The sequence below is a fragment of the Leucoraja erinacea genome, chromosome 25 (genome assembly GCF_028641065.1).
Source record: "Leucoraja erinacea ecotype New England chromosome 25, Leri_hhj_1, whole genome shotgun sequence".
Taxonomy (NCBI): Eukaryota; Metazoa; Chordata; class Chondrichthyes; order Rajiformes; family Rajidae; genus Leucoraja; species Leucoraja erinaceus.
In genome coordinates, this window is record NC_073401.1 from 469,268 (window position 1) to 491,991 (window position 22,724).

General features: G+C 45.0%; 1 protein-coding gene across 4 annotated transcripts in view; it reads left to right on the plus strand.

Annotated features, from left to right (window-relative positions):
• Nucleotides 1-1,459: 1,459 nt before the first annotated feature.
• The window catches only part of kremen1 (kringle containing transmembrane protein 1), a 335,721-nt gene continuing 314,456 nt past the window's right edge, over nt 1,460-22,724 (plus strand). For all 4 annotated transcript variants that reach the window (XR_008725485.1, XR_008725487.1, XR_008725486.1 and 1 more), the window contains exon 1: nt 1,460-1,712. Coding sequence is in view for 1 of the 4 variants with exons in the window: in XM_055655566.1 (XP_055511541.1) it covers nt 1,631-1,712 (82 nt within the window). In the remaining 3 variants the exon portion in view is untranslated. The remainder of the gene's footprint in view (nt 1,713-22,724) is intronic.

Genomic DNA, 22,724 nt, shown 5'->3' on the forward strand with positions numbered 1-22,724 from the left:
TGCACCCGCTGAGTTTCTCCAGCAATTTTGTGTACCCGGGTTGATATATGAACTGGATGACTAAAGCAGGCAGAACTATAGAGCTTACAATTTTGCCCATTCCTTGGCTGCATTCATGGGTTGGAATATGAAAGTAGTGAGCTGGGAATCATTGGGCGAGGTCAATGAACTGAAGATCTGACTAAAATGTAATTACAAACCCAACCCGCCCTAGTGTTGGGGCATTTCATGCAGCATCAGGTATAAGCAGAAAGTATCAACTGTGGGATTTCTCTGTGCTTCATGGAGATAGGGATATAATAGATCTTAGCATCTTTGAATTGGTCTCTTGCAATGCATCCTCAGGAATGGCCACAGGGCAGCCAATGGTATTCCCAGGAATCTGCTCGTACAGACCTCTCCATCCTTGAAATGAAATATCCAAACGCACCTGAAATGCAACTTAAATGTACGACAATATTCTCCAGAAAATGAGTTTGGTTTCGTTGCTACACCGACCTTGACCCCGGCCTTGACCATTGCAGCGTTTCCACTTCCGCGTTTAAATCCCACGCAAAGACAATGAGCAGAAGATCTCCGCCGATCCCGTGGGTTTCTGTCAGACGTTTAACCGAGGTCCGGGCTTGGATACACAATAACCATATCAGGTAACACCAGGAGACCTCTGCCCCCTCTCTCGGACGATTAACCATATAACCATATAACAATTACAGCACGGAAACAGGCCATCTCGGTCCTACAAGTCCGTGCCGAACAATTATTTTCCCTTAGTCCCACCTGCCTGCACTGATACCATAACCCTCCATTCCCTTCTCATCCATATGCCTATCCGATTTATTTTTAAATGATACCAACGAACCTGCCTCCACCACTTCCACTGGGAGCTCATTTCACACCGTTACCACTCTCTGAGTAAAGAAGTTCCCCCTCATTTTACCCCTAAACTTCTGTCCCTTAATTCTAAAGTCATGTCCGATTCTGACTACAATTCGCATTGAGTTCATTCTTTACGCGATCTTGCCTTGCATTTTATGAGTTGCTCTTCGGAGAATACACCGTTGCCTCCTCGGACAATCCTTATACACATTCATACACTCGACCCGAAACGTCACCTATTCCTTCTCTCCAGAGATGCTGCCTATCCCGCTGAGTTACTCCAGCAATTTTGTGCCTATCCTGAAACACATCTAATTTTCTTGCAAAACGGCGCTAAATATTGCTACTTTATTGAGGGAGTGGGGGAGCGTGGACAGTATGATTGGGCCTCATTCCCAGGGTAGGGTGGTGAGAGAATAGCCTTAGAGGACGGTCGCTGCCAGGTGCGGACGGTGCCTGCAGCGCAGCGCTGCTGGCGGCTCCGTCTTTTCAAGCAGGTTTAAAGCCACGCTTCCTGTCACATGTTGCCAGTAATAGGATCCCTCCCGCCCGCTCCCTCCCTCCCTCCCTCCCTCCCTCTCCCCGGGCTCTCCCTGGGTACCGCTGGAGTTAGGGATCAGAGGTGTGGGAGGTGACACCAGGCACCAACCTGCCTGCCTGCCTTGCCTGTGCCGCTGCAGCCACCTGCCTGCCCCTTGCAGCCCCCGCTCGCCCCGGCGTTAGCTCGCTCGCTCCCTCAGTCTCCGCCTCAGCTATGCCGTCCCGGGCACAAGCGCTCGCCCTTTACATGCGATTCGGATGCATAGTCACCCTCGGATGGGCAGAGTTGAACACCGGTGAGTCACTTCGCGAGGCAAAGCGAGATTTTCTTTTAAAATTCCACCCTGGTGCAGTGATTCTTTTCCAGAGGAGAAGTGGCTGCTCTGGCGGCTCCGTGGGAGAGAGACAGAGAGAGAGAGAGAGGGGGAGAGAGAGGGAGAGAGAGAGAGGGGGCTAAATGTGTACATCAACATTCATGAGGGGGAGAGAATTGGCCGGTCTCAGAGTTTCAGCAGAGTTTGCTCCATCATTTGCAACTTTGATAAAGACGGTGATCTTTGTTGTAGCGTTGTCGTACACAGATAGATACAATTTCCATGATACAATGGGCAGTCGATAAATGTACGTGTATAAATAGTTATGTACATATGCAACATGTCCCTTAATGGAAAGATAAACAAGTAAGTAAATATATATGTATTAAAAACTATCAAACAGATAAGCATATAGATAGTATGCTTAGAAAGGAACTGCAGATGCTGGTTTAAATCGAAGATACAACATGCTGGAGTAACTCAGCGAGGCCGGCGGCATCTCTGGAGAGAAGGAATGGGTGACGTTTCGGGTCGAGAATAAGGGTCTGAAGAAGGGTCTCGACCCGAAACATCACCCGTTCCTTCTCTCCAGAGATGCTACCTGTCCCGCTGAGTTTCTCCAGCATTTTGTGTCTATCATAAGCATATAGATAGAGAGATAACTATATATGAAGTTAAATATGCCGGCTGAATAAGGGCTAGCTAGAAATGTGGAAGACAGTTACGTGGATGGCGGGGATAGATTGTTAAATGCACGGTAGGACTCACAGACAGACAGACAGACAGACAGACAGACAGACAGACAGACAGACAGACAGACAGACAGACAGACAGACAGACAGACAGACAGACAGACGGCCAGTACGGGAGATTAAATGGATCAACGCAGAGTTACACATGGTCGGGCAGAGACAAGTCTACACATCCGGGAAAAGCTGGCAACATGCAGCTTGCCGAGGCTGGATAATGTGGTTCGGGTCTGATCCATAACATGTCAGAGCTCCGCTGCCATAAAGAATAATAATAATAATAATAATAATAATAATAATAATAATAATAATAATATATTTTATTGTCATTACACGTCAGTGCAACGAGGTTTAGTATGCAGCTCCAACCGATGAAAAATAAAAGTACAATAAATAAGTAAGCTGTGTGTCGTGACCATCCGAGGGAGACAGTCCAGGGGGGGGCGGGGGGGGGGGCACTCAGCAGGGCCGGTTCAGAGCCGCTATAGCTCTTGGAATAGCTGTTAGAACAGTAAGACACCACTCTTACTGACTGACAACCCGCTCGACCAACACGATGGCTTCCAATCCCTGACCACACTTGTGTTTACAGTTAGATTATGAAAGGATCAATATGTTACAATAAATATCACAGCGTGTATTTGAGCTGACGGCCAGAATCTGGTTTAGACCTATGGTGACGGCGGTGACTCGCGATCTGGTGTCTATTTCCCGTGTGGTGGGTGTCCTGGAAACTCCGTTTCACATCTTGAAGTTCTTTATTGCTTTTTATCGTGAAGGGAAAGCGTGCAAATACTTAGTGCTGAAGCGCTGCGTGCGTTGAATGTGCCCCGGGAAATACAGTGCTTCTCTTGTCCTAATTAAAGAACCTCGCACGCTACAAAAGTAGAACAATCTGGAGTACGTACTCAGCCTTGGTCTCATCAAAGACGAAAGAAAAGTTTATTTTGCTGTCAATTGTGGCGCTAACGCTTGATTGAGAAACCCCCGCTTCCCATTGATCGTCAGCGGGGCTGACAGACACTGAATGCCACCATCTGCGGGCAAACATATGCAGGGGCTCGCGTATTACAGCGTCAAATCTGTTCCCTGACGCGCTCTTTAGTCACCGCAGCCCCGCCACACACTGTCCATGCCGGCCGCTCTCAGCATACAGCGAAGCGTGGGTGTCTGGAAATCCTTTAGAATTCCCATATGAACTCGCAGCCAGTCCCGTTACTTCAGGAGACAGCCTGATATGGGGCACGTCAACTAAACTGCTGATGCTGGGAATTCTGGTCGTGGCCACTCATTCTGAAGAGCAGCCTCGAAACGTAGCCTGTCTCTTCCCTGACCCGCCGGCTTCCTACAGGAAGGCCAATTCACTAGACGTTTTCAAGAGGGAGTTAGATTTAGCTCTTCGGGCTAACGGAATCAAGGGATATGGGGGGGAAAGCAGGAACGGGGTACTGATTTTGGATGATCAGCCATGATCATATTGAATGGCGGTGCTGGCTCAAAGGGCCGAATGGCCGACTCCTGCACCTGTTGTCTATGTTTCCAGCATCTATCTGTGTTTAGCTGAAGATCCCAGCATTTGCAGTCCCGTGTCTCGGTCATCGTAGATAATGTTCGAGTCTTGGGCGGGGGGTGACGGGGAAGGGTGGAAGTTTAGTCAGGAAGGTCCCTGCTCTGAAAGACGGATTGGCGACGCTGGCTGCGCGGTGCATGTTGTGAGAGACACGGGAGCTCGGCGTTGCTCACTCCCCACGTCCCAGCTGCGGGGACGGGCAGACAGGCGATGCTGACGTGCGGAGCAGCAGAGCGGCGAAGCCCACGGGTTTGGGAACAAGGACTATATTTGGGGTGGCGGACTATATTAGATGCGTTATTGTTGCTTCAGTGTAGGAATGGACTGCAGGTGCTGGTTTAAACCGAAGATAGACACAATAAGCTGAAGTAACTCAGCGGGGCAGGCAGCATCTCTGGAGAGAAGGAATGGGTGACGTTTCGTTTCGGTTTGAGACCCTTCTTCAGAAGATATTCCACACTTCCAGAGACGCTGCCTGTCCCGCCACTGTTACTCCAGAGGTGATCACACTATAACGTCCATTAAAAGAACTCGGGGTATGAGGTGACAATTGTAAAAACAAATTCCTTAACAAACTGAGAAACATGCCGGTGTAATTTGGAATGATCCAAACAGTAATATTTAAATATGTGATTTTGTTTACATGCTGTCGGACGGGAGTGGCCATTATTTATTGGAGTGTGTGTGTAACACGTGTTGATCCAGACCCGGTCCCTTTGCTCCTGTTGGAGCAGCGCCGTAAACCTTGAGTGGATTAAAAATAGAGGAACTATTGCGTTTAAATCCTGCCATGGGAACTTGAGATGAGTTTTAAAATAATCTCCATTTAAAAGTGATGTCAGTGTGAGGAAACTTGAAGCGGGCGGAACCCAGAGCCGTTCCTGGGAAGGAGATTCGTGTTGTTCTCTGTGTATGGTACATACTGTATATTACAACTCGATACCCAGCCAAACGACTTGTCACTTGCATCCGACCTTCAAGAATGTCCAGAAGGACCTTCAAGAAGGAAACAGAATTGAACAGTAAATGCTGGTGCCAAATAATGTTTCGATGTGAACAATGTATTTCCGTGATTCAACGTGCAAATGCATTGGGCTTTAATTGCGATAGCCGCTGGCTGGCACTAGACACAACTATTGTTGAGTGGAAACAACTTGGGAGAGAGGGGGAGAAAAAACACCATCACCTGCAGTGATTTCAAAGCAGTCATGCAATCTTGTGGCTTCAGAGAATGATTATACACTATTCAAGTTTTGCTCAGGAAATATGTCATGTCATTGCACCCTTCAATTAGACCAGAGCCTTGTAATTGTTGCCAGATAGCCATTATTGACTACACACCACACACATAAATAAAAAAGAACCAGTTTCTTTTTATTTAACCCTCTGTTGTCAGTGACCCGATGAAAACTCTGGTTCAATGGCATAATAACATTCGATATCTTTACTTATATCGCAAACAATTTGGATTCAGGAAGGGGAATGTTGGGATATTAGCCAAGCACGAATGCCAATTGCAAACAAGGCAATTATATGTCTGCGGTAATATTATTTATTCATCCTGTTAAAACAGTCGATCCAAACCAATTGTTGATACTGGACAGGCAGATTTGGTGATCATTCCTTGACAACCCAGCACACATCAATGGGGGGGGGGGGGGGGGGGGGCAAGGACCCAGTAAAGTGCCACAAGATCTTCAGTCTTCTCTTGAGTAGGCAGTGTTGAACAGAGTTGAGCAGCTCTTCCATCTCACTGTGGACGCTTCCTGTTGTGGTGGATTGGATGGTGGTGGAGCTCACACCCCAAGTGTCTGAACCAAATGGACATTACCAGCAACAGAATTAGGTCTACAGTAATAACCATATTCAAGTGTACAGCTCACACCACACCTAGACAGCATAGAGTCATACAGTGTGGAAACAGGCCCTTTGGCCCAACTTGCTCACACCAGCCAACATGTTCCATTACACTACACTAGTTCCACCTGTTGTGCTTGGTCCATATCCCTCCAAACCTGTCCTATCCATGTACCCATCTAGTTTGTTAAATGCTGGGATAGTCCCAGCCTCAACTAGTACCTCTGGCAGCTTGTACCATGCACCCACCACTACCATTAAGGAAACCCCAGTCATTTGTTCCAGAAATAACACAGATTTAGTTGCCACATAACATAGAAGTTGTTTAAAACATGATGTAACTAATGTTTGATTCAAAGAGTTATCAGAAATACAGCACAGAAAATGGCCCTTACACCCAACACATGCATGCTGACTATGATGCTCCATTCAATCTAGTCCCATTTGCCCACATCTGGCCCATATCCCTCTCAACCTTTCCAGTCCGTGTACTTGTCCAGATATATTTTAAATGTTAGAAATGTTAGAAACATAGAAAAATAAGTGCAGGAGTAGGCCATTCGTCCCTTCGAACCAGCATGGAGCCAGCCAGCATTAGTCAATATGCTCCTAAACACAAATCCTCTCGCAATGAAGACCAACATGCCATTCGCTTTCTTCACTGCTGTACCTGCATGATTACTTTCAGTGACTGATGTACCAGTACACCCAAGTCTCAATGCATCGCCCCTTTTCCTAATCTGACACCATTCAAATAATAATCTGCCTTCCTGTTCTTGCCACCAAAGTGGATAACCTCACATTTATCCACATTATACTGCCCACTCACACAACCTATCCAAATCACCGTGCAGCTTCATAGCATCCACCTCGTAGCTCACACCTCCACCCAGCTTTGTGTCATCCGCAAACTTGGAGAAGTCACATTTAATTCCCTCGTCTAAATCATTAATATATATTGTAAATAACTGGGGTCCCAGCACCGAGCCTTGCTGCACCCCACTGGTCAATGCCTGAAGAGACGGGCGGGGGTGGGGAGAGGGTAACGCTCCTCGGACATCGCCAAGTTTCCGGGTTTCCGCTCACTCCGGGTGTTGTTGCCGCTTCACTGACACACACACTGACACACACACACTGACACACACACCCTAACACACACACTGACACACACCCTTACACACACACTGACACACACCCTTACACACACACTGACACACACTCTCACACACACACTGACACACACTCTCACACACACTGACACACATCCTTACACACACCCTCACACACCCTTGCACACACTGACACACACCCTCACACACCCTTACACACACTGACACACACCCTCACACACACTGACACACACCCTTACACACACCCTAACACACACTGACACACACCCTTACGCACATTGACACACACCCTAACACACCCTTACACACACCCTAACACACACTGACACACACCCTCACACACACTGACACACACCCTTACACACACCCTAACACACACTGACACACACCCTCACACACACTGACACACACCCTCACACCACTTACACACACCCTCACACACCCTTACACACACCCTAACACACACTGACACACACCCTTACGCACACTGACACACACCCTCACACACACTGACACACACCCTTACACACACCCTAACACACACTGACACACACCCTCACACACACTGACACACACCCTCACACACCCTCACACACACCCTAACACACACTGACACACACCCTCACACACACTGACACACACCCTTACACACACCCTAACACACACTGACACACACCCTCACACACACTGACACACACCCTCACACACCCTTACACACACCCTAACACACCCTTACACACACCCTTACGCACACTGACACACACCCTTACACACACACTGACGCACACCCTAACACACACCCTCACATACACCCTCTCACACAGCCTCACACACACCCTCTCACACACCCTCTCACACACTCTCACACACACCCTCACCCACACCCACACACACACCCTCAAACATACACCCTCACACACACCCTCACACTCACACGCACACGCACACACACCCTCAAACATACACTCTCACACACATCGACAGACTCACACACACTGACTCACACTGTCACACACACTGTCACACACACTGTCACACACACTCTCACACACACTCTCACACACACACTGACTCACACCCTCACACACACCCTGTGTTCATTGCCTGAGTTTGATTGCTGAAAGCAGGCTAATACAAAATAGGTGCAGTTGTGAAGCCTACATTTACAATTTGTTTTGCTAGGTCTACATTTGTGTCTGCTAATGTTCCATTTCAAATGGTTTATTAATGGAAAGGGTGCGTTCGATGCCACCTATTGTATTTTTATTTGCAAACTTACTAATCGTGCCTTGTACATTCTCATCCAATCATTGTCAGAGAGGGCAAACAATTTACATTGCACTGATTAATATCCATGTGCTGGGACATCAGCAGCTTACAGGGAAGTTAGCCGCACCTAAACCCAAACCAGGAGTGGTGAATGAAAGTCTCTCCCAGCTTTCTGTGAATTTTAAGTGAATGTGATAATTATCTATTTACAAAGGAGCTTTATCATTGATCTGCAGCTGATTTTGTTGGCCTGTAACAGGATTTACAAACAATGTTATAACCATTAACTGTATTGTAATTTATAAGACATTTAGAGTACGGTTTTCAGTTTTGGTCACCATGTTATAGGAAAGATGTTGACAAGCTGGAAAGGGCATAGACAAGAATTAGGAGGATGTTGCTAAGAATCGAGGTCTGTTCTGCAGGGAGAGGTTGAGCCTTTATTTCTTGGAGTGCTGGAGGATGAGGGGTGATATTATAGAGGTGTACAAAATCATGAGAGGCCAATGTCGGCATGGGCAAGTTGGGCCATAGGGTCTGTTTCCATGTTGTATGACACCAAGACTCTTCTAACTAATAACAAATTACAGAACATTTGCAAATTCTGGCTGACCAGGACTTGGAGAGTTCAAATTAAATTGAGAAATTATGAGATGTGTCTACTAGATAAATAGTATAGGGAGGTGTTTTTGGCCTAGTGGGGAGAGAGGTGCATCACTGGATTGAAAAACCATTCCAAGTATATTCCCTTCAAAGACCAGTCTGGATCCTTATCTTCCAGATCATTCTTATATTCATTTTCAGTTTCAGAGCATCAGTGACAAAGCCAGCTTTGATTACCTATCTCTGAACATGCTTGAGAATGTGGTGGTGAACCTCCTTGAATTGGCTGCAGTCTCTCTTGTAAAGGTCCTGTTGGGGAAGGTGTGTCCTTGGATTAGAAGAAGAAATAAGGAAGAAACAGCAACTTATTTCCAAGCAGAATCATTTGTCAGAGTACCTGCAGGCAGTGGTAGAACATAGAACAGTACAGCACAAGAACCGGCCGTTCGACCCACTATGTCAGTGCTGAACATGATGCCAAGACTAGCACTTACCTATCTGCACATACCCCACATCCCTCCTTTCCCCGAGTATCCACATGTCTTACATGCCTCTAATGTATCTGTTTCAACCACTCTTTGAATCACTTCCTCTGGAACGACTGTCAAAGCCGCCACAGCCAGACATAAAAACAGATTTTTTTCCATGAGCTGTAGCTCTATTCAACAGCCAAAAATCTGTAGCCTCATTTTGCTCTGGTATTTTATTTCATTCTTCACTTGTTTAAATTATAATGTTTTATGTTTAATTGCCTACCGTGTATCGTGTTGTTACTTGTGAGCAAAGCACCACGGCAAATTCCTTGTATGGAATTTTTTGGCTAATATTTGTATATTTGGCTAATAAAATATACTCAATTCAATTCAATTCACCCCTGTGTGCATTCCAGGCACTAACAACCCTCCTTTAACTTTGCCCTTCTCAAAGCTAAGCCCTCTAGTAGTTGATTTTTCCATCCTTAGGACAAAATATTCTGACTGTCCCACCTGTCTATGCCACTCATAATTTTATATATTTCCATCAGGTCTCCCCACAACCCTAGGCATTCCAGACAAAAGTATCCAAATCTGCCCAAACTCTCCCTAGAGCAAGTACCCCCTAATCCAGGTATAATTCTGGTAATCCTCCACTGCACCCTTTCCAAAACCTCCCCATCCTTCCTTTAATGGGGCAACCAGAACTGAAGACCATACGCCAAATACTGTCCAGCCATAGTCCTATCCAGCTGCATCATGACTTCCTGACTCTTATATGGTGGCGTGGCGGTAGAGGTACTGCCTTACAACGCGAGGATTCGAGTTTGATCCTGACTACAGGTGCCGCGTGGCCTGCGTGGGTTTTCTCCGAGATCTTTGGTTTCCTCCCACACTCTAAAGACGTACAAATTTGTAGGTTAATTGGCTTGGTATACATGTAAAAATTGTTCCTTGTATGTGTGGGCTCGTTGGGCCGAAGAGCCTGTTTCCGCGCTGTATCTCTAAAACGTAAACATATACTCAGTACCCGGACATATGAAACCAGGCATACCACACACCTCCTTTATCACGCATTCTCCTCGTGTTGCCACTTTCAGGGAGTTTGGGATTTGGTCCCCATGATCTCTCTGTACACCAAGTCCGCTAAGGATCCTGCCATTGTCTGTATATTTTCCCCTTACTTGACCTCTCAAAGTGCAACACCTCACAATTGCCCGGTTTAAACTCCATCTGCCGTATTTCTGCCCATTTCTGTTGTTGAATGATATGCGCTGTGTGCTTTGGTAGTTGATAGCCTTCCACATAATCTGCGACCCTAGCTATCTTGGTGTCATCTGCAAATTTACTAACCAACCCATCTATGTTTACGTCCAAATCATTTATATATATAACGAACAAGTGCAGGCCCAGCTCAGAACCGTAGTTACAGGCACCCAGCCTGAATATTGTCCTTCCATCACAACAGTTGCCAGAGTACCCGCAGGTAGTGGTAGATGGTACAGGCCCAACTTACCCATGCCGACCAACATGAATTATGTTGCCTAACCCGCTGAGTTACTCCAGCATTTTGTGTCTATCAGGAGATACATAACCTCTAATCGCGTTCAGGTGTCATCAGGATATCCAATGGGAATACTCTTCACTTACTGGATGAGTGCAGCATGGTATTGGTTTTGATATTGGCACTGGTTTATTAGCACACGTACCAAGATATAGTGAAACTATTTTTGTTTGGCATTTTATCCAGATAAAAACATCCAGACATGATTACAATCAGAAAACATACAAAAGTGGTTCAAAGAGAAAGGATACAGAGTGTGAAATATAATGTTACAGTTACAGAAAATGTGCAGATAAAACAAGTGCAAGGTTGAAGACGAGCATCAACAACTATCAAAATCCTTCACACAATCAAGGGCAAAGCAGTCAGTTTGACTGGTACTAACAAATATCCTAAAGATTTATTCCACTTCACTGGTGGGCAATGTCTAGAGGGCTATGGGCCAAATTGAGGTTTGTTGGACCAGCCCAGTGTTCCAACTTGGATGCACATATTTCTGTGCGATATGGCTCTATGACCATGACAGTGGCTGTTCATTGCAGCAGGAACACAGTCCACTGTGGGAATTTGCCCACACTGCTCACATACATTCTACCACCACGAGAGACAAAGGCAGTAGATACATAGGAACACCACCAGGTGACGGATATGGAGGACATGGAGTGAGATCAAGTGTGGAGAAGACTAATATCCAAGGGCAGTTTGAGATTAAGAAGGAGGAAGTGGGGTTCTTGAAGAGCATTATGGTGAATAACTTTCCCAGGACCTGATGGAATTTAAGCCAAGTTATTGAGAGAGGCAAGAGTGATTGCTGGAGCCTTCATGGAGATCTTTGCGTCTTCTCTAGCCACAAGCAAGGTTCTGGAGAACTGGAGAGTAGCTAGTGTTGTTCCTCCATTTAAGATGGGAAGTAGAGAGTATTGGGGGAGTTATGGGCCAGTGAGCCTCATAATACTGGAAGGGACACCATTGGAGAGGATTCTTCAGGTTAAGATTTACTCCCATTTGAAAGAGAATGGACTAGTTTGGGACAATCAGCATGGCTTTGTAAACAGCTGGTCATGTTTTAATAACTCAATCGAGTTTGTTGAGGAGGTGACGAGGGTGATCAATGAGGGTCGGGCGGTGAAAGTTGTTGACATGGAAACTCCCAAAAGATTTTATAAATACACTAGACTAAGTGGGTCCCTGTCACATGGGAGGCCTGGTCCTCCCCAAAGCAACTCATTCCCCAACGCAATATTCCACCACTCACCTGTTCCCCTAACACAATGGGGAGGGGGGGGGAGGGGGGGGGGGGGGGGAGTGCGGGGGAAGGGAGGGGTGTATGGGAATAGGGGATGTGGGGGTAGGGGGTGTGGGGGGAAGGGGGTGTGTGGGGGAGGGGAGGCCCATATGCCTCAATTTGGCCCATAGCCCTCTAGACTTTGCCCACTAGTGAAGTGGAATAAATCTTTAGGATATTTGTTAGTACCTGTCAAACTGACTGCTTTGCCCCTGATTGTGTGAAGGATTTTGCTAGTTGTTGATGCTCGTCTTCAACCTTGCACTTTTTTTATCTGCACTTTATCTGTAACTGTAACATTTTATTTCACACTGTGTATCCTTTCTCATTGAACCACTTTTGAATGTTTTCTGATTGTGGCCACGTCTGGATGTTTTTATCTGGATAGAATGCCAAACAAAAATAGTTTCACTATCTCTTGGTACGTGTGATAACAAACCAGTGCCAATATCAAAACCAATACCATGCTGCACTCATCCAGTAAGTGAAGAGTATTCCCATTGGATATCCTGATGACACCTGAATGTGATTAGAGGTTACGTATCCCCTGATAGACACAAAATGCTGGACTAACTCAGCGGGTTAGGCAGCATAAGTTAATGGAGCAAAATTAGACCATTTGCCCACAAAGTCTACTCCACTATTCAATCATGGCTGATCTATCTTTCCCTCTTAAACCCATTCTCCTGCCTTCTCCCCATAACCTCTGACACTGTATTAATCAAGGATCTATCTATCTCTGCCTTAAAAAATATCTATTGACTTGGCCTCCACAGCCTTCTATGGCAATGAATTCCACAGATTCACCACCCTCTGAGTAAAGACATTCCTCCTAATCTACTTCCTAAAGGAATGTCCCTTAATTCTGAGGCTATGACCTCTGGTCCTACACTCTTCCGCTCATGGAAACATCCTCTCCACATTCACTCTATCCAAGCCCTTTACTATTCGCCAAATAATGAATCTCTGGAGAAAAGGAATAGGTGACAACTGATGAAGGGTCTTGAACCAAAATGTTACCTATTCCTTTTCTCCGGAGATACTGCCTGATCCGCTGAGTTAATCTAGCACTTTGTGTCTGTCTTTGATGTAAACCAGCATCTGCAGTTCCTTCTTACATGTTATGTATCCATCATTGTGGGCATCAGATTCTCGATTGGCATTGCGATATCCCAGATTCTACTATCAGTTACTGTATTCAAAATGGACAGATATCTGTCATCTAGAGTGCACTCTGCATTAAATGGATGCCCAAATCCTCAATTACCATTATTCATTTGTATCATCACATCACCATCACAACATCCTTGTGAATCTCAAAGAACAAGTGAGTTTTTTTCTGTTACTGGTAACTTTCCCTTAGCCAGAGACAGAAGTGTGAACTTAAATTACACTCTCAGATTTTAGAGTCAGGCTTTTTACCCTCACTTTCTGACATCAGAGGAATACAGCTATTTGAGTCAAGCCAATGACAGAGCATTAAGAATGGCTATTATTCCTCATTATCACTAACAGGATTATACTTGGCAAAGCACATCTGTAAAAGCAGCATACTCACACAATGGTATTTCAGATGCAAGTACTATAGCTGTTGAAAGCCTGAAAATGACAGAAATACACCGTAGATCTGTCACATTTTAGGAAGATGAACAAAGTGGCCATTTCACGCCACTGACCTATCATTGAGGCAGAACATATCTCCGTTTTACGAATTGTTTGAAAGTGAAAAGGGAACTTGTGTTAGGCTGGATCAATGTTCCAGGACAATGATTGATTTCTGACATGTACCAGAACCTAAGATGCTACAAAATGCTGGAGTAACGCAGGCAGCATCTCTGGAGAGAAGGAATAGGTGACGTTTCGGGTCTAGACCCTTCTTCAGACCCTTGAGTAACTGCTGAGTTACTCCAGCATTTTGTGTCTATCTTCAGTTTAAACCTGCATCTGCAGTTCCTTCCTACGCATGTATCAGAACTTGTTAATTTCTGAAATAATTAAATCGAGTCACGATGGCAAAAAATCTAAATGTAGGATTTTTTTCCGAAATGTGGTTATATTAATCCACAGACCTATTTCACCAGGGCAAGCTTGTCAGGGCAATCACTGTGTTCAATTGCTCCTTTTTGTTTCTTTGTATGTATATTAATTTCACATGAAAACAATAACCACAATCACTGCACATACCAGGAACTTGAACTAAACCCTGAAAGTTTCCTTTATAGCGCCTGGCACTGGAAATTTGTTCCATGTGTTGCTCACCCTTCCTCAGACCTGTATATTTATGTCCGATTCCATTATCGACAATGTATGCTGCTGTTCTAGAAACTTTCAGAAGAACTGAGCTGCAAGCATGCTGAATGAGTTCACAACTATGAAGGGGTCTAATCAATTCATGCCTTCCACTTCTCAACAATGTGGGTGCAATTAAACAAATTGGAGACGAGTGCCTTAGCCTAAAATCTAGCATGACATTACCATTCATTTGCTAATTACAGTCAAATAGATGACCAGGTTGGTGGATGTGTAAATGTGAGCTAGGAATGTGAAAAGGTTCAGGATCAAAGTTTGTTGTGAGGATGGTATCTGTTGGACATAGGGCAGGTTGTCTTTACGTGAAACTTCTCCCAAGACTGAATGAATCAGAGATATGAGTGAATGAGAGATATCCACCCCGCATTAATTTATATTGAGTGATGGCCACTGAAACGTGGCGATTGCATAGGATATTGGTGATGAGCCCAACAGGTATTGCCCTTCCCTAACTTCCCTTCAAAAGATGGTGTTGAACTGATCTCTCTCTTGCAGTTCAGGTGGTCCCTAACGTGAAAGGACAAAATGATTCCCGAGCTGGCACCAGAGTTTGCGGTTTAGATGAAATACATAAAGTGCATAATCATTGCTCTCATTGTTAATGATGCCATTTATAAGATTGCTGCCTTGGAATTGCTCCCAGCTATCCATTACACTCTATGAACTGAAATACTTCACGAGTAGATTAGGCAATATTGTAATGAAGGATGATTTAATGAGCCAAATGCTTCAAAGGGCAACCATGCCACAAGTTGGCCTCTCTTAGCTTTCATGATGACTTCCATTGATTAGCACAGTATCTACTATTGACTGCAGTTGTTGATTCTATTAAATCTTCTCTGAGTATTACGATCCCGAACAGAGGGATCTTGGGATCCAAGTCCATAACTCCCTGAAAGTGGCAATACTAACAGATGGATTAACAATGCAGGCATATAGTATGCTTGCCTGCATTAGTTGAGGCATTGAGCATAAGTCAGAAAGTCATAATTCAGCTTTGAAACTTTGGTTCGACCCCATTTGGAATATTGTGAGCAGTTCCGTTCACCCCATTACAACAAGGTTATGGGGGCTTGGATTTGAGGGTAATAGCTACAAGGAGAGATTAGACAGCCTTGGATTGTTTTCTCTGGAACGCTGGAGATTGAGGGGAGACCTGATAAATTATGAGAGATACAGATATGGGAGGCAGCAGAACCCTTATCCCAGGATGAAAATATCAAATATTGGAGGGCATAGCTTTAAGGTGAGAGGGGCAAAGTTTAAAGGAGGTGTGTGGACCAAGATCTTTACACAGAGGAGATGGGTGCCTGTAACACACTGCCAGTGGTGGTAGTGGAGATAGATACAATAGTGGTGTTTAAGAGGCTTTAGGATAAGCATATGGATATGCAGGGAATGGAGGTATATGGATTATGTGCAGGCAGAAGGGAGTTTGTCGGATTCATGTTTGGCACAGACTTTATGGACAAAGGGCCGGTTCCTGTGCTGGACTGTTTGATGTTCTATGAACAGCTAACATTAATTGTGGAAAGTAAAATGAGATTAGCGCAGGATTAGTGTAAAATGGAGGCTTGATGGTTGGCCCAGCCTCTGTGGGCCAAGGGGCTATTTCTACGCTGTGTGACTCTGCTGTATTCCTCCAATCACTGTGTGAGCACGTGCGGTGGGCAAGGGGTGGGGCATCCACACCTGGTGTTTTCTGTTGCTCCTGGAGATTCCTGCACATCAGCAGTCCCTGAGCTGCAGCATCCCTGAGCAAGGTCATGCCTTGTCCCGTGCAGCCTCGCACTGCACTCTCTTCTGCACCAGCCACCTCTGCTCAACTCTCTGTCTTCCTGGATCCAGTCTGCTGTAAGACAGGCCTAGATCCACTGCTTTGCAAATATTTATTTTTCTAGATATCTGAAGACCCTGTGAGATAAATAGCTTGAATTACAGCTGCCAAGGTAAGGATGCTTAAAGGTGGCATCATACACATGGACATTAATCATTTGGTGTTGTTGGTTTGTGTGCTTAAGCATTGTATTCAGCATATCTGAATGGCACTGGGACCTCACCAGGTAACAATGAGGCCGTGACTCCATTTCTCACGAGCATGTACCTCAGCACAAGTTATTGCCACAGCCTGTAAGTAGGTGAGGTGAACACCTCTGATTCACTCTCATCAAGTCAAGAGTCAAATGTTTTATTGTCATGTCCCAGATAGAACAATGACATTCTTACTTGTTGCAGCACAACAGAATATGTAAACATAGTATACTGTAAATAATATGATAAACGAGAGAGAAAAAGTTCAGAGTGTGTATGTATATACACATACTCACAAGTACACACACACGTATATGTATATACACACACCTACTCAAAAAACAAACAATAGTAGAATAATAATAATAATAATAATAATAATAATAATAATAATAATAATAATAATAATAGTCTATTGAAGTTTAGAGCTTATTTGAGGTTGTAGTGTTTAATATTCTGATGGCTGAGGGAAAGAAGCTGTTCCTGATCCTGGACGTTACAGTTTTCAGGCTCCTGTACCTGCTTCCCGATGGCAGGGGTGAAATGAGTGCAATGCCAGAGTGCTGTAGGTTTCTGATGATGCTGGCTGCCTGTTTGAGGCAGTGAGTCCGATCAATCCCTTCGATGGTGGGGAGGTCAGAGCCGATGATGGACTGGGCAGTGGTCACAACTTTTTGCAGTATTTATCCGCTCCTAGACGTTCACATTGTTGAACCAGCCCATGATTCAACCAGTCAATATGTTCTCTACTGTACATATCACTCAGTTTTATGCTCTCTTCTGGATGGAGGGTAAGAATGAGATGAATGTGCTTCAAGTATAGATGGAGAATATTTGTCGGGGATGATCCCAAGAGAGATGCACAACTTTGCATTGGGACAAGATTGTGTGTCTCTCAATTGGTGATTCGAGAGATGGGGAAGAGGTGCATGGACCTGCAAAGTGATCTGTGAGGCGGAGTAATATATTGGAGACATTTTAAAATATCTGATTAAGGATATTTCAATAATGTAAATATCAGGATGTGCTGAATGTATCATAATTCTCCTGATGTTATATACGTTATATGATAGGTAGATATGATAGTGGTGTTTGAGAGGCTTTGTAATATGGACGTGCAGGGAAGAGAGGAATATGGATTATGTAAGGGCAGATGAGATCAGTTTAACAGCATCATATAGAAACAAAGAACTGCAGATGCTGATTGATACACAAAACAACAGTAGTAACTGAGCAGGTCATGCAGATTCATGTTCTCCAGAGATGCTGCCTGACCTGCTGAGTTTTTCCAGCACTTTGTGTCCTAACTTGCCATCATTTTTTGCATAAGCATTGTGGGCCGATGGTCCCATTCCTGTGCTGCACTCTGTTCTATGTTCTTTGTAATGAAAATATAATAAGAAGAGAATAGGATCAGATGAAGGCCACGGCCTCTCAATCCTGCCCCCGCTTCAATATGATCATGGCCTCAATGCCTCCTTCATTGCCTTCAATTACAGATCTTTCAATAACCAACCAACTCTTTAAATACTCTCAATGATCTAATCACCACAGTTCTGGAGATTCACCACCCCGTGTGAAAAGGTGTTCATATGCACCCCACTATTAAATTATTGTTCCCCTGCCCCTCAATCTTATAACCATGTGGCCTCATTTGAGACTCTTCCACTCTTGGAAACATCTTAGCATTTGCCATCCCATTCAGACTATTAGATGTTTCATTAAATCATGTTTTCAGTCACCAAAGATCTAATTTCCTTTGGTGCTCATGTAGAACGCCCCTTTCCTCTTTTGATATTCACCTTGTGAATCTGCCTCCAAAACCAATATATACTTTGTCAAGAAGAAGGGTTTTGGCCCGAAACGTTACCTATTTCCTTCGCTCCATAGATGCTGCTGCACCCGCTGAGTTTCTCCAGCATTTTTGTGTACCTTCGATTTTCCAGCATCTGCAGTTCCTTCTTGTATACTTTGTCAAAGTTGTGTACATTTTTCCAAGTGTGGCCTCCTTTATCTGCTCTTTACAAACATCTCCAGTACATCACTCCTCACAGACGACTGCAGGTCCATACATCTCACAGTCACTTTCCCTTCGCCCTGTAAAATTGTAACAACACTTACCTATTAATAAATTCCACTGCTTGTAATAAAGGCCAATATACCCTTTATCTTCCTCGCCTGCCTGTTAAATGTTTTGCAATTTGTGCAGAAGGGCATCCCGATCCACCTTGTACTTTGCTAAACTGCAACTCTTCTCCATTTAAGTAATATTCTGCATTTAGCTTGCTCTTACCAAAGCGCATGACTGCACATTTTCACACATATCGTCATTAAAATGTTTCCAGGGCTGAATACAAACCCTGCTGACCGTGCTGCCATTCCTTCAGCTTCCTGGCCTCTTGTCATCAGGGAGGACGATGTCCCTGTGGACCCTTGCCGATGCCAATGTGTCATCAAATGTGGAATCAATAACCAGGGGGCTTTGTGCACTGTCATTGATCTCTGGTGCTCTGTAACCAGTTCTAATATCCACCAAATGTTACACGAGACTGATATTGAATCAAACCATTCCCATCAAACATAATCAACAAACTGGCCAGAAAGCCAAGCAATAAGATGAAAAATACTGTAACAGTTTTGAAAAGCCTGTGTCAAGTGCTCACTAGAGACCTGCAGGTTTCCCTCAACACTGACCTCACCCTCTACTATTGAACATTGGAACATTACAATTCAGCACTCGCAATGTCAACCAAAGTATGATCTGTTCTTCAATGTTAATAGCATTTTTAATCTATATTATCACAAAGAAATTGTCACAGAAATCAATAAAACAAGTTTATGAAAATGTGTCCTATATTTTCCTCTCTTGACTTAGAATACAGCTCTAATTAATATAACGTGTGTGCACTAATATTATCGTCTTGTGGCTAGTTAATGGATCAGTACAAATTGCAGCATTAGTGGAATTAAGTGATTAAGGTCTCTCAAGGGAATTTTGACTTGTAGTTATATATATATATAGACTAGATCAAACGCGGACCCGTTGGGTCTCCGTCCCCAATGCAATATTCCACCACTCACCCATAGCCCCCAACTGGCAGGTGCGGCTGACGGGTTCCTGCTGTGGTGCCAGAGATCCCCGTTGTGACGCCAGAGATCAAAGAATGAGGGGATTCCTGAGTGAACTCTGCCAAGCAGCGGTCAGTTTTAGTTGTCGACAGAAGCTTTGCCTGGATTTCCAGTTATTATGTAATATACATGTTAGTTGAAGAGTTCCCTGTGGCTTTGGAACAGCCGTCAAAATTTCTCTACCCTTTTCACTTTATCATTACAGCCAAGCTTTCATTCAACTTCCTCATTTTATTTCTCTCTCTTTACACCCTCTTATGCTGTTGAGTTATGAAAGGAATGGCATAACTCAAAACTGTGGTGCAATCATTTGTGGATGCACATTGGAAAGTGTTTGTCCTGCCATGGAAGTGTATGTTTGAATTTTTTACGTACAAGTTTGTCAACTTGAACATAGTTTCTGGTTTAGTCTAGTTTAGAGATCCTTCCCCTCACCGGGTCCATGCCAACCAGTGACCCCACACACTAACACTATCCTACACACACCAGGGACAATTTACAATTTTACCAAGGCAATTAACCTACAAACCTGTACGTCTTTGGAGAGTGGAAGGATCCCGGAGTATCCAGAGAAAACCCATGCAGGTCACAGGGAGAAGGTACACTCTTCATACAGACAGTGCCCGTAGTCAGGATCCAGGTCTCTGGCACTAAGGCAGCAACTCTACCGCTGTTTCACTGTGCTGCTGTCAATTTGGTAATTGGTTTATTTTCCCTAAATCAATTTATCCATTTCCATTAACTTTCATTATAGGTATAAATATTAATCAACATTTTACACTAAGTTATACCATTAGAAGTTAGTCAACAGTAAATCAATACAAATAAAAAAAGACATGCAGATGCTGAATATCTGGAATAAGAAAATGCTGGAAATACTTTGTTGGTCAGGCAGCACCTTCGGAAAGAGAAAGATGAAACATTTTAGGCAAAGGACTAATGAACCCTGTCGGAACTGGATGTCAATTGTGATAAAGGTTCCTAGATCTGAAACACTAACTATTTCTCTTCAGAGAGACGTAGAAGCATGAACTGGAGATGCTGGTCTACAAATGAAGACATGAAGTGCTGGAGTAACTCAGTGGGTCAGGCAGCATCTCTGGAGAACATGGATAAGTGGTATTTTGGGTCGGGACTCTTCTTCAGACTGATTTTAGGTTGGGCGGGGGGGAGGTTGGAAGAGAGGAGGGGCAGGACAAAGCTGGGCAAGTAAATAGGTGGATAGCTGTGAGGGTTTTTTTGATAGGCAGATGGTTGGACAAGAGTCAGAGTCAGAGTCAGAGTCAATTTAATTGTCATTTGGACCCCTAGAGGTCCAAACGAAATGCCGTTTCTGCAGCCATACATTACACACAAATAGACCCAGACACAACATAATTACAATTTTACATAAACATCCATCACATAGCTGTGATGGAAGGCCAAAAAAAAACTTATCTCTCCACTGCACTCTCCCCCCCCCGATGTCAGAGTCAAAGTCAAAGCCCCCGGCTGGCGATGGCGATTGTCCCGCGGCCATTGAAGCCACGCCGGGTGGTGCGAGGTCGCACACTGGGTCTTGGTGTTGGAGCCCCCGGTGTGCGCTCGCAAGTACCCGCGGCCATTCCAGCCGCGCGGGGCGGTGTAGTGAGGCCCCGCTCCAGGAGCTCTTCGACCCCGCAACACGGGCGGGAGAATTCTCCGTTGCAGGAGCCCCGAAAAGCGGTCTCTCTCCAGGGATCCGCGGGCTCCCGGCGCCGCTGTCCGCAGACCCGCAGCAGCAGCCCCCGACTCAGCAGCGGCATCGGCAGCAGCAGCAGCAGCAGCAGCAGCGTTCCTCCACCGCTCCAACCGCTCCGGTCTCGGCCAGCTCCGCGACGGCAACGGTGAGTAGCACCAGAGTCCCCGGCTTCTTCCTGTTGGAGGCCGCTCCTCGTTGCGGCCTCAACGACAACGGAACCCGACGAGAAAAAGGTCGGGTCTCCAGTGCAGGGAGAGATTTAAAAAGTTTCCCCCCCCCTCCCACCCCACCCCCCCACACACACACCCCAACAAAAAATAACAAAAACTACATTAAAACACAGACAGAAAATAATAAAAACGCGGACAGACTGCAGAGGCCGCTGCTGGCCAGAGCCGCGCCGCCTACCGGTAACAAAGGCTAAAGATGAAAATACAGGTGTGAGGCAAAAGGATTGAAGAGTTGAGAATCTAGAGGAAGGAATGTAGGTTGAAGGGGATGGTAGAGGACAACTAAGTGCCAGTCCAGAAATATGGGGTTGATGGGGGAAGAAGTGGGGAAGGGAGGTTTAGTTACTTAAAATGGGAGAATTCCTTGTGCATACCATTGGGCTAAAAGCTACCCAAGTGCAATATGAGGTGCTGTATCTCCAGTTTGCTTGTGGCCTCACCTTGGCAATGGAAGAGGCCCAGGAATGAAAGGCCAGTATGATAATGGGAAGGATTAAAATGGTTACCAACTGGGAGATCCGGTAGGCCTTTGTTGACCGAGCGCAAGTGTTCACCGAATCGGTTGCTGAGTCTACGCTTGGTCTCGTCAATCTACAGGAATTCATATGTAAACTGCAATTTTGCAAAATTAGCAGATTGTTAAATACTAGTGGTACAATGGCACAGAGGTAGAATTGCTGCCTTACAGCTCAGGTTCGACCCCGACTACAGGTGCTGTCTGTACGGAACTTGAACGTTCTCCCCGTGACAATGTAGGTTTTCTCTGAGATCTTCAGTTTCCTTCCATACTTCAAGGATGTACAGTTTCGTAGGTTAATTGGTTTAGGTTTGTTTACTTGATATAAGTGTAAATTGTCCCTAGAGTGTGTAGGGTAGTGTTAGTGCGAGGGTCTGTTTCCGCGCTGTATCTCTAAACTAACTAAAGTAATCAGGCCCCTGCCTATCTTTTTCTTGCCCCAGGCATTAGTCGTGTGTGATGACCTCCTCATTCCCTCAACACAGAGTCAGTCCCTCACTTTCTGTCTCATAGACACACTGTCACAGATATATTGAAAATTCAGCCCATTGAGTCTG